We start from the raw sequence: 19,162 nt of genomic DNA, 5'->3' as shown, positions 1-19,162 counted from the left end.
GAAGCCTGTACGGCAGGTGACGAACAGGAACGAACCGGATCTCTAGGCCAGAAACACGTGAGGGGAAAAAGCCCGGCTGTTACGTACATACGGTGATGGGAAAGTAAAATGTGCTGCTCTGATTTACAGATACGTTCGCAGGTGGTCAGAGGACAAAGGCGCAGGTGGGAAGAATCTCCAATCTCCAAATACAAGCCGGCGGGTGTGTCTAGGGGTGAAGACGGGGCGGGGGCCTGGGGGCCGTGAAGGAGGACCGTGCTCTGCAGCTTTAAGCCTTCAAGAGGGAAGGAAAGATGTGAAGCAAATAGGATGGTGCGGTTTCATCTGTCAGTTCTGGGTGGTGGGTACGTGGGTCTTTGTAGTTTTCTCTGCATCCCTCTCTCAAGACAGGGAGGTGAAAAGGAGAGGCTTTGGAGCCAGTCAGATATAAATAGAACCCTTGTACTGTGCTAGTTTTGCAACCTTAGACAAGTTACTTAACCTCTCTGGATCTCAGTGTACACACCTACACGACGGAGATGCTGATGTTGACTTTGCAGCCTTGTGGTGGATTTAATAAGGTGATAATGATAAGTGCTTTCAGGGAACGGCAGTTGGTGATAATGAAGATAATCCAGGTGAGCAGTTGACTCGGAGGGGTTCCCCAGCCCGTAATGCTCTCTCTTTCTGGGCAGGTCTTTCTGAGGGCAGCGCTGCAATGGATGTGCTTCTCCCTGGCACTGCAGGTCACACATGTCATGGGACAGAGCCAGTGAGGAGTGTGTCGCTTAGTTCCAGGTAGTGGGTTTTTGAAATGTGAACTAGCAGAAAGGGGGAGAGTTAGTGGCGGGGGGTGGCATGTTACTCGGGTGGAAAGATGGGGCAGGGATCTGACCAGCCAGCTGCACGGTCCTCCATGCTCAGGTCGGGTTCCCTTGAACCTTGGATGCGGTAGGGCTGTGGCTTTTTTCTTGATTATTAAGTGATGTTAAGTGGTGGCAGGTGTCATATACGACACAGTCTTCCCCCCAGTCAAAGGCAGAGACAGCTGCCCCGTGTCACTGCCGAGCGGGACGTGCTGGGCACTGCAGCAGACAGGCCCCGGTCCCTCTGTGCCTTTGGGATGCTCTGAATGCCAGTATTTCTCAGCTTTTTCCCGCCCATGACACACAGCTCACCACTTTGTACCAGGAGGGCACCTCTGCCTCACCTCCCACCCCCTCCGCATGCCAACGCCTTCCCTCCACACCACACACCCTGGCGGCGCTGTCTTGCCCCGCTGCTTCCCGTCTGAAATTGGTACCTTGGAGTGACGACACTGACCCAGGATGTCCTGGACACACCCACACACACACCCCCGCCTGGTTGGAAAGCAGTGAATTCTCCTGCTCACAAGGAGAAAGGGGGTGATGCGTGAGGTTTGGATGACCTGGGGGACACTTAGAAGCGGGGGAAGGGGAAACAAACGATGGGGAAGGTAGTGAAAGGGAGAAACTATTTCACAGCTATTTATGGCTGATGTTTAAATGCTCCTTAAATTCTGCATTTTTCAGAAAAAAAAAGTCTTTCCTGCTGGGAATTTCCTCTGAAATTGCCTTAATTCCCTTTCGTTCACCACAGATCCTAACTGGACTTACACATGATATGTGTACTTTAATAGTTCACTTAGGGGCTTCCCTGGTGGCGCAGTGGTTAAGAATCCACCTGCCAATGCAGAGGACAAGGGTTTGAAACCTGGTCTGGGAAGATCCCACATGCTGCGGAGTAATTAAGCCAGTGCGCCACAATTACTGAGCCTGCGCTCTAGAGCCCATGTGCCACAACTACTGAGCCCGTGCGCCACAACTACTGAAGCCTGTGCGCACCTAGAGCCTGTGCTCCGCAACAAGAGAAGCCACTGCAATGAGAAGCCTGCGCACCGCAACGAAGAGTAGTAGCCCCCGCTCGCCGCAGCTAGAGAAAGCCTGCGCGCAGCGACGAAGACCCAGTGCAGCCAAAAATAAAATAAATGAATTTCTTAAAAAAATAGTTCACTTAGTGAATGGTGGTTAAAACACCCGCTCTGTGCTCAGCCCCGTGCCTTGCAGGGCTGTCCCCTCACGCACGTGCAGGTCCCCACCGTGCCCTCTGGCGCTGCAGTTTGGGGGGTCAGGGAGGGCCTCCTGGAAGCTGGGGATGGAGGGGTGGGTGATAACGGGGGCCTGCAAGTGAGGATGGCTGAGCGGCTGGGTGTCTGGTTGCCGTCCCGCCTCCACTGCTCAGGCTAAGCGTTTATCATCCTCACCTCGGGCCTCTTTTCTGCGAGACAGGGACGGGGCCATCTACTTGATCCACGTTACAGACCCAGCAACTCAGCAAGTAATGGCAGGGGAGAGACATTTTCTGGTTTTAGTTTTTTAAAATTATTATTATTTTTAATTGTAGTGCATACAGTGTACCATTTTAGCCATTTTTAAGCGTACAGTTCAATGGCATTAAGTATCTTCTCTGAGGAAGCTTTCTAAAATTAAAGATGTTTTAACAACTTTATTGTGATTCGTGTTGGGCCATGAAGGTGAAGCTTTGTTGCCATCCTGTAGGTTCCCAGAGGGCGGAGACGCTTGTGTGAGGGATGCCGAGGCCAGGGAAGCTGGGTGAGTCGGAGGCAGGGCTCGGTCTTCGCCGCGACCTTCGTGGGCCCTGCGCCCGCCTTCCTTGAACCTCCATATACGCCTCGCCCTCGTGCACAGAGGGTGTTGCCACAGACCTTCAGTCCACTCCTGCCGGGGGTGTTCTGCATCCCGTTGGCCGGGACACCCTGTCACCTCAGGGATGTTCCTGTATTACGGGAGCCTGGGCCCGCGTGGGGGACACAGGGGCCGGGCTGGGCCGAGGGGCCTACAGCATGGGGACCCCTGGGGCCCCAGAACATTTCCTCCAAAGCACTAAGTAAAATGCCTCATCCCCACATCCCTCCCCTGTGCTAAGAATTGAGACTCCCCTTGGTTTAGTTAATTGATGTCAGGAGGTAAGGAATTTAGTTGAGGCCCGAGATTGTCAAGTAAGACCTTCCCGAGGGTTTCCTTCAACTCTGAGCCCCGGTTGGTTGAAGGGCCAGAAAACCTCACGCTGATGAGTGTGCAAGTGGATGCACTTTCCTCAGTTTCACTGCCTGGAGTTGAGGCTACTTTTCCCTGGACACTGGGGACATGGCTGGCTTCTCGCCTCAGGGCAGAGCGGCAGCACGTGGCACCCATTTCCCCGACACCATTGTGCTTTTGAGCCCCTTCCCGTTTTCTCTGTGGAAACGCCCTCCCCAGGATGAGGATGGGTTCCGGGAGGGGCCGTGGACCCCAAGCCTCCTGTCATCGGCTGCCCATCCGCGTCCATCCCCCCGCGCGAGCCCTCTGGACTCTTTCCCGAGCAAACGTCGTCTTTAATGAGAACGGAGGCGCCGCGGGGCCCCTCGCAGGCAGGAAGCGTGTGGTTTGGGTCCGGGAGCACATGACGCCCCGGGAAGCAGCGGAGCCCGGGGTATGAGTCACTGGGGGAAGGAAAACAACGTCTGTCTTCAAGCTCCGGGAACCGGGAAAATGAGCTGGAAATCTGAGTAATGTATAATTTTACTAAAATTAACCAGCGAGGTCTTCAGATGGTTTCTGGGTGTTTCCGTGTCTTTTCCGGTCCTTGATGCCTGCTGCGCCCTGCCTGCAGGGGCCCATTCTCCCGTTCGCTCCCTGCGGGTTGACTGGGGACAGTCCCCTCCGCTCCTCGGGCACCCTGCTGCGCTGAGCAGTGTCGCGGTGCTGCGGGGTGTGGGGTGTGAGCACCGGCGCCGCCCGGGCCACTCTGCAGCCTTCTGCCCGCTTCTCCGGGCCTGCGCCCCTCCCGCTGCTGTGGTGGTTACGGGGGAGCTTGTCGCCCCCTGCCCGTGGTCGTGAGCCTATGAGAAGGGCTGTGTCTTCCTCTCTGTAACCGTCAGAAAATAGGGGCTCAGTTAACATTGGTTGAATATCGTGGGGCCTGAACTGGACGGAGGCGCGTTCCGAGTGACGCGTCCAGTCCCTGAGTTTGCAGAGTTCGTGAAGTGACCTCTAGAAACCTCATTTTGGGGGGGGGGGTTCCCTGACACAACGACAAACCTCACTGTGTCAGGGAAGCAATTCACATAAGCTCATCAAACACTGAATTTTATTCAAATTTAGATGGAAACCTGATGCTGGAGATGACTCTGTGTGACAACGTAGTCTTTTCAGACACTGGTCACCTGTATATTCAGTAATAAGCACCCGTTCAGGGAAAAGCCAGCTTGTCTTGGGTTTGAGGGGCCTGGAGCCCATCGAGCCAGACGTCCCCGCTCTGTGCCGTTCTGCAGGGACGTTCGGTGTTTGCGGTCACAACTGTGCAGCCCTTCACCGTAAAGGCCTGTCATGTCATCTGAATCATCACAGGAAGATGAAATTATGGACAGGCTGGTTTCAGAATTAAGTACTTTTTTTTTTTTCTTCTTCTATTTTTGGTATTGTAATTCTTTGAAAATTGCCAGGATCCATGTGGTGTGGTATGGAACATCTCATCTAGACTGTGACCAGAACATACTCTTCCATGATTGTCTTCATGGGCTGGAAGTTTATTGTCTAATTGCTTCTAAGTCATTTTGTACAGTCGACCAGAGAAGAGTGCGGGGCTGGGGGGACGCACCCATAAATTACATGCTGTGCCTTACGCGGCTCGTTGCCCTGTAGTTGATGAACTGAGCTTACAACTGATTTGGTCCCACTAATGTCCATTGATCCCTCCACTGTCCCAGAAGTCATGACCACATTTTTAGTTAAAATACTTGCTCCTTTGTTATGAAAAAAAGACTGCTTTGGCAGCAGAGAACAAAGCGGATTTAAGGGCTGAGACCTGAGGCACAGAGAACCCCTGGGCCGGCGTGAGACCTGGGCTGCAATTCCTGGGCTTCTACCGCGAGGCCTAGCGCTGCCGTGCGGAGTCCTTCTCCCCATTCTCAAAGAGACGCGGTGCGTGACGACGCGGTGCGTGACGACGCGGTGCGTGACGACGCGGTGCGTGACGACGCGGTGCGTGACGACGCGGTGCGTGACGACGCGGTGCGTGACGACGCGGTGCGTGACGACGCGGTGCGTGACGACGCGGTGCGTGACGACGCGGTGCGTGACGACGCGGTGCGTGACGACGCGGTGCGTGACGACGCGGTGCGTGACGACGCGGTGCGTGACGACGCGGTGCGTGACGACGCGGTGCGTGACGAGGCGGTGCGTGACGACGCGGTGCGTGACGACGCGGTGCGTGACGACGCGGTGCGTGACGTTGCCCCTAGACGAGGTCCATCAGGTTACAGGCAGGGCCCGTGCTGTCGCCTCTTCTGGGTCCCAGTCGGCACCTGCCCGTGGTTGGACTTCCCTGCGGCAGGGCCCTCCCGCCGGCGTGCCAGGCTCTCCGCGCTCCACACCAGCCTGACCGCCACACCGTGAGCCAGACACCACGGCTCGCGGGCCGGTAGTCTCGGCCAGTGACGAGACTGCACTGGGTCTCTGTCCCCCCGTCTGGGGCGGGTCCCCTTCTCAGTGCTGTTGGGAAGACTGAATGAGCTGAGGCCAGTGGAACCTTAGAACAGGACCCGGCAGGTAGGAGGCATTGGGTTATTTTGGCATCATCACCACCTTCATCCTTCTGAAGGCAGATCCTGGTCCAACCAAGCCAGCCTGGAGCACACAGGTGAGATCTCTGGGCTCCGAGCGAGTGGAGTTTGTTGAAGAAGCGCTCAGCCAGACTGCCGAGCAGGGGGCTGCCGTCTCGTCTGGATGGAGCTATGGAGCTGACTCTGGACCCTGGGAAGGTGCTTCTCCCCAGCACCCACCTTGGTTAGCATCCTGGCCCCTCAGTTACTGGTAGGCTATTTGATCAGAGCCTCAGACAGTGGGGTGACGATTGTGTAATATTTACCCACACCAAAGTGAGGGATGAAATGATCAGTGTGAGCATCTCACCACGGTCGCCAGCCCCCTTGCCTCCCAGAAGCTGCCAGGTCTTCCTGTCTGAGCGCTCACTCCTCTTTTTCAGGAACAAGACGGCCAACGGGGACTGCCGGAAAGACCCCCGGGAACGGAGCCGCAGCCCCATTGAGCGAGCCGTGGCCCCCACTATGAGCCTGCACGGCAGCCACCTGTACACGTCCCTCCCCAGCCTCAGCATGGAGCAGCCCCTTGCACTGACCAAGAACAGCCTGGACGCCGGCAGGCCGGCTGGCCTCTCGCCCACCCTGACCCCAGTGGAGCGGCAGCAGGTATGCTCTTGTCCAGTGGGGCTCGGCCGGTGGCCGGTAGTGGGTCCGGGGGCTTGGGGGACGGAGGGTGGGGTGGAAGGAGGGCGGTGACAGGCGTGGGGAGTAACCCCACGCTCAGTTCTGTACTGAGGGTGGTTTTAATTCTGACCTGGGCCTGCCTAGGCCTCGCCCCTTGGGACTAATGGCCTCAGACAAGACTTAATGTCTTTGGGGCTTAGTTTCTTTGCACGAGGTGGGGTTGGTCTAGACTAGCTGTGTTTCTAGCAGTCTTCCTTGGCAGCCGCGTTTAGGGATCAATGTAATAACCCTAATAGGAATCCTACGTTAACCCGTTATAAGGCCACACGGATGGAGTTAAATGCTAGGTTGCTTTGCTTTGGGTTGGAATCCTATGAAGTCAGTGGTCCCAGTGGCTATTAGCTCCTGCTGGTCAGAAACCTGTGATTGGCAGACAAGGATTTTTTTTTTTTTTAGGAAATTAAGTTACTTAATAAACACAGATTGCTTGGTAGGAAAACAGACTTTAAAAAATGGGGTTCCTGGGGGCTTCCCTGGTGGCGCAGTGGTTGAAAGTCCGCCTGCCGATGCAGGATATGAGGGTTCGTGCCCCGGTCTGGGAGGATCCCGCATGCTGCGGAGCGGCTGGGCCTGTGAGCCATGGCCGCTGAGCCTGCGTGTCTGGAGCCTGTGCTCCGCAACGGGGAGAGGCCACAACAGTGAGAGGCCCGCGTACCGCAAAAAAAAAAAAAAAGTGGGGTTCGTGGGGGAAGAGCTAATAAAAGGAGGCGTTAGCCTTGAGGTTCAGAAACACTGCATGAACCCATGGCTTTTCTCTCTGAACCTTTGGGGCCTGTGACCTAATAGGTCCTCACTCAGTGTTTGCTTAGGACTCTTGGATGCGGACAGCGAGCAGAGGAGGTGCTGGGGCCGCCGGAGCCGGGCTCAGCCTCCAGGCTGCCGCTGTGTCCTCTGCCCGCTCCTGGTTCTGACCCAGTCTGTCTGTGACACCTGCTTGTGAGGGGCCCCGGGCGTTGGGCGAGGTTGTGCTGGTGCCTGTGGTCCCCAGTGAGGCTGATGAGCAGTTGCGCTTCCTACCTTGGAGCCCAGAATCACAACCCTGTTTGTTTCCTTTGTTCTTTTAACAAAACTGCGTGGACACTTGCTTTGTGTAGGGAGTGTGTTAGCAACTGGTCAAGCTGGCTGCGGGCGCTCACAGTTTGAGTCTGGAGGAGACAGGGAGTCAAATAACTAAACTCTTAATGTATGAATTGGTGAGAACCAGGCTGAGTTATCACGTAGTGAACACTCCCCAGTGCTGCTGCGCCCCGGCGCTGGGAGGCCCTGGAGCTACAGGAAGGAAGGGAGTTATACTGGGAGGGCCCGGGGCGTCTCCCAGACCCAGGGTCGTGGGTACAGCCAGGCTCAGGAAGCAAGGGCCGGCTCTTGCCTGGGCGAGCAGATAGGAGGCAGGACCCTCCTTCCTCCCCTGGCCCCGTGCCTGTCTCTGCATCCTTTTCTCTCTCTGCTTCTGGATCATATGGCCAGCTCGGCGTGGCCGTCCCCCAGCTCCCTGAGTCGGCCTCGGTAGTTGAGCCGCAGCCTGAGGCAGATCTCCGGCCTGGCCATGGGGCGAGGTCACTTATGAACATGGCTGCACAGCCCCATCTCGAGGATGGAGGGCACGTCACTACGAGAGGGCTGGTGGGGAGATCACGGGCTCAGGGGTTTAAATAGGCCCTTCAAAAGGTGGGCTGCACACTGCAGGCTGTCCTTCAGGTGCGGCATGACCAGCACCTGCAGGGCGGGACTCCTGGACGTGACCACGGGCCAGGCCCCCACACCCATCTCAGGCGATGCTCCACGCCCCTCAGGTACGAGTCTTCCTGTTTCATACTCAAAGAAATGGAAGCTTAGAGGGCTGAAGGTCCTGCCTGCTGACTAGAGCTGGTTCACCCAGGTCCACCCGGCCTCAAAGCCATGTTCTCTCCTGTCTGCCATTGTCATCCACACAGGGCGGGGGGGGTGTCACACCGACTCTCTTGGTGGCTCCTTCCCATTGCTCATGTGTGGAATTAATAAAGCCCCAGATTCTTTGTTCACGTGCTGCTGCTAAGCTGCATCTTCCCCCATCCTGGATGTGTGGAATTTCTTGTTAGACCCAAGCACATCCCTGCTCACCTGTGTGGGTACAGATCTTCATCACAGACGTGTCCTTGTCATTCCTGTTTACTTCCCATCACAGGAAGGTTTGATGTGCGGACTTCACAGTGGCTACTGATCCAGCTCTTTACCGGAAAGGCCTGGGGTGGACAAGGCCCGATTCCCTTGTTGACACTGCCTTTGGGGTGACTCTTCAGCCAGCTCCTGCTAGCTGTCTTGTCGTCCGGGTTTTTAGGAGTTAAGTTTCCTGGCTGGAACCTAAGGGAGCTCAGTTGGTTCACAGATGTTTTCTGTCCGGGTCTGGGGATCCAGACATTCGCTGGTCCCTGCTCTGAAGTGTGTGTGGTCGGGGAGACAGGTGCCTCTGGAAGGGCTGGTTTACTGGCTGAATGTGGGGCAGGCAGGGGGAGGGTCACGCTTCACAGAGATGATATTTGAACGAGGTTTTAAAGAACGAGTGGAGTTTGCCAGGCAGACTCTGCGGTGGTTTCGGGGAAGGAGGGCGAGTGTGGGCAGGCGCATGGGGTGAGGGTGCTTTGTGTGTAATTCAGGCACTTGGATAGATTCCTGCGTTTCTGTCTCCATCATGACTTGCATGGTCGTAACAGAAACCGACTTGAGCTGGCTTGGCTTGAGAAAAACCAGGAGTATATTAGAAGGCTCCTGGGATGGCCCAGAGAAGCCGGGGTGGGGGGAGGTGGGGGGGGGGCGTGGTCCGAGGATACACTCTGAGAAGTGCAGGGCCAGGCGCTCTCAGGACCATGACGGTAGGAGCTGTGGTCTCCCGACTCGGCGATGGTCTCATTTCAGATCCGAGAGTTGGGACAGGCCAGCTCCCAGCAGCCGAGTCTCGGTCCCACGTCCCTCACCGATCCACACCGCCACTGCCTCACACTGAGGGTCACTGCTCAGACAAGGGAGAGATTGGGAGAGGGCCGAGCGCAGCCCCCCAAGACTCTCGTTCGCGGAGGGTTCGGGTCGTTGAGCGGTGTGGCCTCCAACGTGAAGCAGGCGGCGGCGCCTGGGCTTGACCGGATCTGCCGTTGGGCCGGCAGGGCTCCAGGAGGGGGGCTCCCGCAGAGCGTGGGTACTGGTGAGGCCCCGCGCCGAGGCACCACTCCAACAGCGAGGCCGCCGGCTCTTGGTTCTCCAGGCGGGACGGGTGCCCAGCGGGTCGCTGAGGGGTGCCGGGGTGGCCGCCCGGCCTTGGAGCTGGGCGGGGATATGAGGATGGGGTCGCCACTTGGGGCGGGGGGCGCCGAAGCGCTGCTGCCTGCTGTGTGCTCGCGCCCGCACTGATGCCAGCTCCCTCCTTCCGCAGAACCGGCCCTCGGTGATCACGTGCGCCTCCGCCAGCGCCCGGAACTGCAACCTCTCCCACTGCCCCATCGCGCACAGCGGCTGCGCGGCCGGCCCGGCCAGCTACCGGAGGGCCCCGAGCTGTAAGTGCCCCGCTTAGACCACTGCAGGGGGTTGAGGGCTCCTTCCGTGTCCTCTTGGTCCCAGGAGCGGCTGGCCTCAGGGCCCCTGAGGGAGGTCGACACCCCGTTCTTTGAGCCCCGGTGCAGCGGCCTTGTGCTCGGCGTGGGGGGGCGGGGGAGCAGCACGTCGGCCCCGCCCTCCAGGTCCCCCCTCTAGCGGGGCCCGCGTTTGCTGCACGGGGGGTCTGAACGCGTCCGCGGCTCGGCGCAGCAGGCGCGCCGCCCCGTGGCAGGCTCAGAGAGGTGACCTATGCGGGGCCCCCCCCCACGGTGTCCCCGGGTCCCAGCCCTGACCGCTGTCCTCCCCCCGGCAGCCGCCACCACCTGCGACCCCGTGGTGGAGGAGCATTTCCGCAGGAGCCTGGGCAAGAACTACAAGGAGCCCGAGCCGGCACCCAACTCCGTGTCCATTACGGGCTCCGTGGACGACCACTTCGCCAAAGCCCTGGGCGACACGTGGCTCCAGATCAAGGCGGCCAAGGATGGCGCGTCGAGCAGCCCCGAGTCGGCCTCTCGCAGGGGCCAGCCCGCCAGCCCCTCTGCCCACATGGTCAGCCACAGCCACTCCCCCTCTGTGGCCTCCTGAAGGGAGCATCGCCCTCCAACGCCACGTCCATCTGCATGGTTTGCCTGAGCTTCGAACAGTCAGTGCTTAAAAAATGGAAAAATGAAAAAAAAAAATCGTGGGGGTGGGGTGGGGGGAGGGATGGTTTATTCGCAAAAACCACGTCGTTGGGATTTTTGTTCTGTTTTGTACTTGCTTGGTATCCGTACCCGGGGCCCTCAGACGTGATAGCAGCACCTGCGCGTGGAACCTCTGTCCGCTGTCGCCCCCCAGTCCCTGCCTTGGTTACCAAAGAAGCCTCAATGCAGGTCAGCTGCACGACAGGGCCTGGACTCCACGGCTTGCGCTTTCTCAGTCACAGGCCAGGCCACTGGTGACCTAGACGCTTTGTGCTTTTTCATTTGCTTCTCGAGACTGGGGCGTGTGCGGCTCAGCTTCCAGCCCACGTGTGTGTGTGCGCGCTTGTGTGTGTGCGTCTACTTGAAGAGAACAGAACTGTCGTGTCTGATTTGCACTATGGGAGGAGGACTCAAGTTGCCTGCCTGACAACTTTGTGCGAGATGATAGTACTCTGAGGGCAAACTGCTGAAAAACGGAGGGTTTAAGGATGACATTTCTGACCATGGGTGTGTTTTTTTGTTGTATTAATTTAGACAAAACTGCTTTGGAAGGGGAAGTCTCATGCAGGTTTATAGGTCTTTCTCTGTCTAGATTTTCAGGTGCTTGCAACTGGACTGCAGACTCTACCAATCACGGGCATTTTACCTTTTCTAAACACTGCAGTTTGTTAGACTAGAGCTGAAGTTGGAGGATTCTGTAGTGCTTTAAACGTGATGCATGTTTTAATGGATAAAAATAGCTGGTTTCTATTAATTGTATAGACAGTAAACAAAAAGCTTAATACTTACTAGCTTCTTCTCAGAATTCGTTTATTTTTGTCAGTTACAGTCCTAGATATACTTACTGCTGGTACAGTTGTACTCTAAGATTTGTGTGTGATATTCACGTTACTCCCAAGTAGCGTGGGGCCAGTCAGTCCCTGGCAGGCCCTGGACACGGGCGGGCGAGTGGCTGGTCAGCTGCAGAGTAGGATGCTGGAGTTGTGGCTGTGGGCTGACAGTATCAGTTATTTTTTGCATCCCTGTCTGCTTCTTAACTCGCTCCCAGGGGAGCTGGGACTCGTGTCTTCCAACTTCCCTCGATGCAGAAACTGCTCCCTTTGAACTCTTGGCTCAACAGCAGATTCCTGACAATCTGTGAGATGGTGTTTTGTATGCTTCCTCGTACGCTGGGGCCAAGGCAGTATACATTCCTCTGACTTTATACAGTTATTACTGCATTTATTATCGTTTGCTATAGTAATAGCTACTAACTAGAAATTAGGTGAAGAAGAAAGCATGACAGACCCAGCTGTGGATGTTCGACAGCTGCTCTTCTTTCTGGTAAACGTTTCTATGCCCCTGCCCCTCCCTCCCCTGTGCTACTACCCTCCAGCCTTGCCTACCACAGGGCTTGAGCAGTCACCTGGCCAGGTGACTCGGGCATGACCACCTCACCTGCGAGGCACCGTGGACTCACTGGAGCTCTCGAGGCTGGTTGTCAGTATGAGAAAAGGACAGGTTCGCTGGTTGGCATTGGGTGAACAGGCAGGAGGATGGGCTCTTGTGGCCACAGGGTGGCTGTAGGTATTTGAAAAGGCGGGAGGAAAGCCTCCCCTTTTGGCCCCCGCACACGTTTCCCTCCCACTTAACTGGGCTTCCAGGCTTCTGCATTCAGGCCCCTATATTTTCTGTAGGAAAAATCGTTGAGAACACTTTTTTTATATAGGTAACTTTAAGACCATCATTACGCTGTGCGTAAAGAATGTACAGAGAAATTTGTAGGTATTTTTTGAAGAACAATTAATTTGTTAATGATATGTAGCTATTTAATTTTTCCCTTTCCTATTGTAATCATTCATATTTTTTTGTTGTTTGGAAAAAAAAGTTGATCTTTTTTTTGTCGTAGATTTGTCTGTAAAAGTGCAGGAACACAGTTATTCTATGAGAACACTGCATCTGCCTTAATAGCCACTAGTTTGTTATTGCTACAGGCTACTGAGCGTCGCCCCAGGAAAACAACCCCACTGCCGGCGGCTCTGTGCAGAACGGGCTCCTCGCACGCCCGCGTCCACCAGCGAGGCCATCGCTTTGCGAGGGACGGTGGCACTGAGGGCCGGGTCCCTGGTGCACTGACCTATCTGGGATAGGCAGCACCTGGGAGGGCCGCGGGCAGGAAACCAAACGGTCACCAGGAAGGGACACTCCCAGGCCTCGGGGGGCACAGAGAGGTTCTTCACAGAGCCACGCCATCTGCAGTGCGTTCTGACCATTCTCTCCATGTTTGTAAATCTGTAATATACCATTCTCTGTGGCCTGTTTTTCCTGGAAGAAGAAGAAAAAAAAAGGTTTGGCAGGCCATCTTTTTTTTGTACTTAAAAGTAGCCTTAAGAACAATAATAAAGTGCTCTTAAACCACAGACTGTATGTGTGATCCTTGGGTCCTGCAGTGACAGAGCCAGGCTGGGCGGGGCCTTTGCTTGAAGCCCGGAGAGGGTGGGGCAAGGCTCAGCAGCCCTGCCCTGTTGTACAGTGGCCTCCGATTTAAGCCCTGCAAAGGCTGGAAAGCTGTAATTTTAACTCTCTAGGAGAAACGTCATTTAAAACCTAACTTACAGAAATCCAACTCTTGTACGACTCAATTCTGACTTTGGTTCCAGGCCCAAGACAAAAGATAAGAAATAAAAGTGTGGAAAGGGCCCCTCTCCTGGGTTCCATGCCCAGCTCTAAGGCTGGCACGGACGTGCTCACCCAGGAGGAGGAGGAAAATCAGCCCGAGGGGCCCACGGCAGAGCCCTCCCGCCACCCCTGATGGACACCTGGCCACAGGCTGAGACAGACACACCACGGACTCCAGCCCACACGGAGTCGGGCCTTCCAGGCCACCACCAGGGAGGAGCCTGGGACGGGAGGCGCAGCCGCCCCTGCTTGTGGCAGGAGAGCAGGCTCTCACGTGGGGTCTGAAGCCTTCTCTGGGCCTCGGGTGGGTGTCCTGTACAGAGGCAGGAGGGCCCCCACGCAGGCAGCTTCGAGGATCTGTCCCTGGGCCCTGCCACCAGCCCAAAGCAGCAGACACTTGTGTCCTCCCTGAGCCCGTGGCTGACGACAGGCCCACAGGTGGGGGAGCTGTCTGGGCAGCAGACTCCGTCCTCAGCGGGGGTCTGGGTTCACAGGGACAAGTGCAATCCCTTCTGTCCCGCACATGCCTCAGCTCTCCTGCCTCCCCCGCCTGCAGGCCAAGCTGACGAGCGCTGACGAGGACCCCAGCCCTCACTGTGCCCGGGGCCCCTCTGCGGGCTCCCGCGATGGCTGCTGCAAGGAGCTGACTTCTCACTTCCCTGCCTGCTCTGTGCTAGGCCAACTCCTCCCTCTCCTCATTCCACCCTATGGGGGTCACGGCCAGGAGAATCCCGGGAGCCTGACTACCAAACACGTGTGACAGCAAGAAGAAAGAAATGCTCGTGGAGGGAACCAAGTCCCAGATCACTGGCAAGGCCGAAGCCAAGGTTATTATTTAGCTGAGAACTGGTGGGACCATGAATCATAAGAAACGGAGAAGCTCCCGGGCAGCAGAGGGCGGGCCCCAGTCCTTAAGGTATGGAGATGAGGGGACCACAAAGGCTGGAGGGGCCCGGGGCCCAGAATCACCGGTCCTGGGGGCGGCGTCCTGCTCCGGAGCCTGAGAGGCCCTCGGTGGGCCGGCAGCCAGGGTGGGGGCGCGTCAGACGGTCTCGTCGTCGCTCATGTCCCAGATCTGCGTGGAGAACGGGAGACGTTCAGAGCGTTCGTTCCCCCGGCGCCGCCCGGGATGCTGCCGCAAAGCCGCGCGGCTGTGGCGACAGCAGAAGGAACGCGGTGCCACCTGCAGTGCCTCACAGCCCCCTGGTCACCGAGGGACTGACACCCCGTTTCCTGTATAACGAAACCACATCTCAGAGCCCTGCGGTCACTTGCCCAAGGCCTCCCTGCTGAGTGAGCCCCCGGTGGCCGAGCTGGGGGAGCTGGGATTTGGACCGGGCCGTGCGGACCCTCCCACTGCCGCAGCGTCCCTGCCCCGCCCAGTCCCCCGCTCACTCCCATTTCTGCGGCGCTGACCACTGCTGCCCCTCCAGAGTAAGCCCTCTGGCCACCACCGGCCCCGAAGAACGAGAGGAATGGGGGGGCCCTGCCCGCTGGCCCCCACAGGCCCGGCTTTGTCTCTGCACTCACCCAGCGTGAACCCCCGGGAGAAGGTCCAAGGCCGGCATGGAGCCCCCAGGCACTCCTCGCACCCTGGGCGCCTGGGCCCTGAACTTACGCCTACAGACTTTCAAAATTCCTAGAATTGGTTGCAAAAGGCCACCTCAATGCCGGCAGATCCGAGGAAAGGAACATCGTGTTTACGCGAGGCTGGCCCGGAGAGCTGGGGCGTCCCGGCCAAGGTAAATAGCAACACCAGCTTGGCTTTCAGTGTCGGGGACGTGGAAAATAAATACAGAGAAGGAAATTTCCTCTCTCCTGAGGACCAACCGCCTGAGGCCGAGGGCTGGTGGTGGGTGTGCCTCTCACACACACCCTCACTTTTACATGCACCCTGCTGTCCAAGGACACTGGGATGAGACCACCAAGGTCCAGACGCCCGAAGCAGCGGGGATGGTGTGGAGGGGCTGGGGCCCAGCAGCCTGAGGGTGGCCTGGCGGCCCTGCCCTTCTCTGGGCCAGGCTCCCCACCCAGATCATCCTCAGCAAGGCTTGAAACAGACCCCTGGGCCTGCCCCCTCGGGTGGGATGGCGGCTGGTGGTGGAGGAGCGGTTGCCTTTCCAACGAAGGCTGCATCTGACGCTCCTCCAGTTCTAACCATCTGAGTGGGGGAAGGGGCCACCAGAGGGCTCGTGGACACGATTCATTTATTCTTTCACTCTCTCATTCAATAAACACATGCGTATGGAGCCCGTCCCTGTGCCACGGGCTCTGCCCACCTGGTGCACATGCTCCCTCCTTCACTCCTCACAACAGCCTCTGCGGGGGTGTAGGTGCAAACAGGCTCAGAGAAGGGGGGTCAACTAGCCCAGGATCACACAGCAAGCAAGGTACAGAGCTGGGAACAGGTGAGAGGGAAAGGGTTATGTGAGGAAAAAGGCTGCCGGGGCTTCAGGGCTGGAGCAGGCTGCTTGGAGGAGGGGGCCAGGCCAAGACGAGGAGGGTGAGCCCGGGCGGGCCACGGCCCTCTCCGTCCTCCCGCCCAGCCTCCGGGGACAGGGGCCGCCAGCCAGGGCCGGGCAGAGTCCGTGTCAGTGAGCAACGCCCTCCTGCAAGTGGGTAGGCAGGGCTCTTCACAGGACCCTGGGGGGCTAGGCCCTGGGAAGGGCTTTAATGGGAAAGCAGGAGCCTCAGTCCATTCTGTCATCCATCTTATTGGCTCTCAGCTCTGGGGAAGAATCCTCAGCACCCGGCCCTACCTCTGCACAGGGCAGGGCGGGGAGAGAGCTGGCTTGATTGAGCATGGGCAGCGGGGAGGGAGCCTGGCTCTTCCCCTTGTTCCTGGCACTGCCCAGGCTGTGTAGAGGATCAAGTAAGGCACCCGAAAGGCTGATTATGACAAGACTCTGCAAAAGGGGGGTTGGGGGGAGGCAATGGATTTTACAGAACTGCCCAGGGATTTTCCAGAATGCGTTCTCTGGGCCGGAGATGGGGTTTCTCTGCTAGGGCAGCCAGTCCTTTTGCCATTGCCTGGGCTCAGGAGGGCAGCAGCAGTCTTAATTGTAAACCTCCAGACACTTCAGCCTCAACAAATACTGTATGATATCACTTAACGTGTAGAATCTAAAAAAGCCAAACTCATAGAACCAGAGAGTAGATGGATGGTTGCCAGGCCCTGGAGGGGATGGGGAGATGGTCACAGGGTACAAGCTTTCAGTTATAAGAAGCATAAATCCTGAGGATCTAGTGTACAGCCTACTGACTATAGTTTATAGTACTGTATACTTTTTAAACTTGCTAAGAGGGTAGATCTTAAGTGTTCTTACCACAAATACAAAAAGGGTTGTGAGGTGAAGGATGTGTTAATTAACTTGATTGTGGTCCTCATTTCAAAAGTATACGCATATTACATGATCACACTGTATACCTTTAAAAAATCACATGTACAACCTAAATACATACAGTTGTAATTTGTTAGCCATTCCTCAATAAAGTTGGGGGCAGGGGAGAAACTTAAGCCTCAGCTCCTCTTAGACTGTGGACTCGAGGTTAGTCTGTTCCCTGCTAGGTCCTCAGCCTTCTGCCCACCACCTGGGGAAGACGGGGCCACGTCCTCTTAATGAATAAAGGTTGTAATAAACTGGCAAAGATTTAAAAAATGTTAACACTCAGTGCTGGCAAGGGTATGGGGAAACACTTCCAGGAGGAGTATAAATTGGTACCGTATTTTTTAAAAGAAGAGATTTGGCAATATGTAACCCAAAGCTTTAAATGTCCGTACCCTAAGGAAGAGATAAATGATCTTTTCTGCAGATGATATGCAAGTATACCTAGAAAACCCAAGAAAATAAATGCTAAGATGAATACAGATAATAATGAGTATTCAGTAAGATAGCAAGATATGAAATTAATGACACAAAATTACAGCCTTCCTGTATACAAACAACATTCAGTTAGAAAACATAATGAAAGAGAAGAAACCACTGTAAGAGCACTGAAAAAGATAAATTACTAGGGAGTAAACCTAACATGAAATGTACAACATCTTTAGGGAGAAAATCCTTCTAAACAGTCCTGTAACAGTCCTCACAAACATTGTATGAAAAGTAAACTGGGATAAATGGGGATACACCCTGTGTTTTTTGCACGGGACAATTCAACATCAATAAAGATGTCAACTTTCCCAAGTAAACATATAAATTTAACACAATCTCAGTTTTTAAAAAAATCAAGTATCTTTCCTAGAGCTAGACAAGCTGGTTTTAAAGTTTATGTGGAAAAGGAAATAAGCAAGACTATCTAAGAAAAACCTTTGAGTATGAAAAGAGCAGTGAGGCAGTTCCCCTACTCTGTGTTTAAACATGTCATAAAGCCTGTAATTTAGAGGGTTGTGTCAGCAGGAACACAGACAGATGGGCCAGTGGAACCAAATGAGTCGAGAAACAGAACAGAATAGAATGTCCAAATACACATGGAAGTTTAGTATTTTAATAATAAAGGTCTGAGGAATGCGATCTCAAATCATTAGAAAAATATGAGCTTTTAAATAAACGACATAGGGACAACTGGAGAGTCATTTGCAAAAAGATAAAATTGATTCCATGCCTCACTGTATATCAGAATCAAGGCCAAATGGAGCAGAGATGTAAGTGTAAAACAATGAAACCATTCAAATACTGGACGCAAACATGGGTGAATTTCTTTATAACTTGGGAGTGGGGAGCCGATGATCCAAAATCTATAAACAATAAAAACAGATACAGTGGATGATGTAAAGACACACGTGAGAAATTTTGCATGGAAAAAAACACTAAGCAATGTTGAAAAGACAAATGACACACTGGGTGGAAACATCACAACACACCATGAAGGGCTCATCCCCCTAAGATATAAATAGCTCTTAAAATCAAGCAGAAAAAGACCAATAAACTGATTAAAAAAAAAAAAAAAACAGGCCAAAGACATGGGCAGTTTACAGAAAAGGATAAGCAAATAGCTTTTATACGTAAGAAAAGGTGTTCAACTTTACTTAAAAGAAATGCTAAAATTTCTTAGGACACAAAATTCAAAATTTCTCGTCTCTGAAAGACACCAGTGACAGAGGAGGAGAAAATATCCACACTGTACATAAAGGACTCGTACCCGGAATATACAAAGAACTCTTCCAGCTCAGTGGTAGAGAGACAAGTAACCTGATTTTTTAAAGTGAGCAAAAGGTTTGAACAGATACTTCACAGAAGAGGAAATACAATGCTATTAAGAACCTGAAAAGATGCTCAGCATCCTTAGTCTTCAGGGAAATGCAAATCCAAACCACAAAGAGATGGCCAAAGAGCACAGGAAAAGATGCTCAGTATCACTAATTATTATAGAAATGCAAATCAAAACTACAATGACATACCACCTCACGCTGGTCAGAATGGCCATCATCAAAAACTCTACAAGCAGGGCTTCCCTGGTGGCGCGGTGGTTAAGAATCTGCCTGCCAATGCAGGGGACAAGGGTTCAAGCCCTGGCCCGGGAAGATCACACATGCCGTGGAGCAACTAAGCCCATGCGCCACAACTACGGAGCCTGCGCTCTAGGGCCTGTGCTGTAGAGCCTGCGAGCCACAACTACTGAAGCCCACAAGCTTAGAGCCCGTGCTCCGCAACAAGAGAAGCCACCGCAATCAGAAACCCGTGCACTGCAAGGAATAGTAGCCCCCACTCGCCGCAACTAGGGAAAGCCCGCACGCAGCAACGAAGACCCAACTCAGCCATAAATAAAATAAATACATAAATAATTTTTTAAAAATCTACAAACAATAAATGCTGGAGAGGGCGTGGAGAAAAGGGAATCCTCCTACACTGTTGGTAGGAATGTAAATTGGTAGCACCACTATGGAGAAGAGTACAGAGATTCCTTAAAA

The 19,162-nt window shown here is 54.7% G+C and overlaps 2 protein-coding genes across 3 annotated transcripts in view; one reads left to right on the top strand and one right to left on the bottom strand.

The window, feature by feature from the left end:
- Positions 1-12,992, top strand: part of VGLL4 (vestigial like family member 4) — a 155,825-nt gene extending 142,833 nt beyond the window's left edge. For both annotated transcript variants that reach the window (XM_060110858.1, XM_060110856.1), the window contains 3 exons: positions 6,046-6,268; positions 9,750-9,870; positions 10,224-12,992. In XM_060110858.1, coding sequence (XP_059966841.1) covers positions 6,046-6,268; positions 9,750-9,870; positions 10,224-10,495 — 616 coding nt within the window. In that variant the 3' untranslated portion in view covers positions 10,496-12,992. The remainder of the gene's footprint in view (positions 1-6,045; positions 6,269-9,749; positions 9,871-10,223) is intronic.
- Positions 12,993-13,599: 607 nt separating this feature from the next.
- ATG7 (autophagy related 7) overlaps positions 13,600-19,162 on the bottom strand; it is a 240,623-nt gene continuing 235,060 nt past the window's right edge. The window contains exon 19 of the mRNA XM_060109351.1: positions 13,600-14,326. Coding sequence (XP_059965334.1) covers positions 14,294-14,326 — 33 coding nt within the window. The 3' untranslated portion in view covers positions 13,600-14,293. The remainder of the gene's footprint in view (positions 14,327-19,162) is intronic.

Source organism: Mesoplodon densirostris, chromosome 10, assembly GCF_025265405.1.
Source record: "Mesoplodon densirostris isolate mMesDen1 chromosome 10, mMesDen1 primary haplotype, whole genome shotgun sequence".
NCBI lineage: Eukaryota > Metazoa > Chordata > Mammalia > Artiodactyla > Ziphiidae > Mesoplodon > Mesoplodon densirostris.
This window is presented reverse-complemented; position numbering and strand designations above follow the sequence as displayed.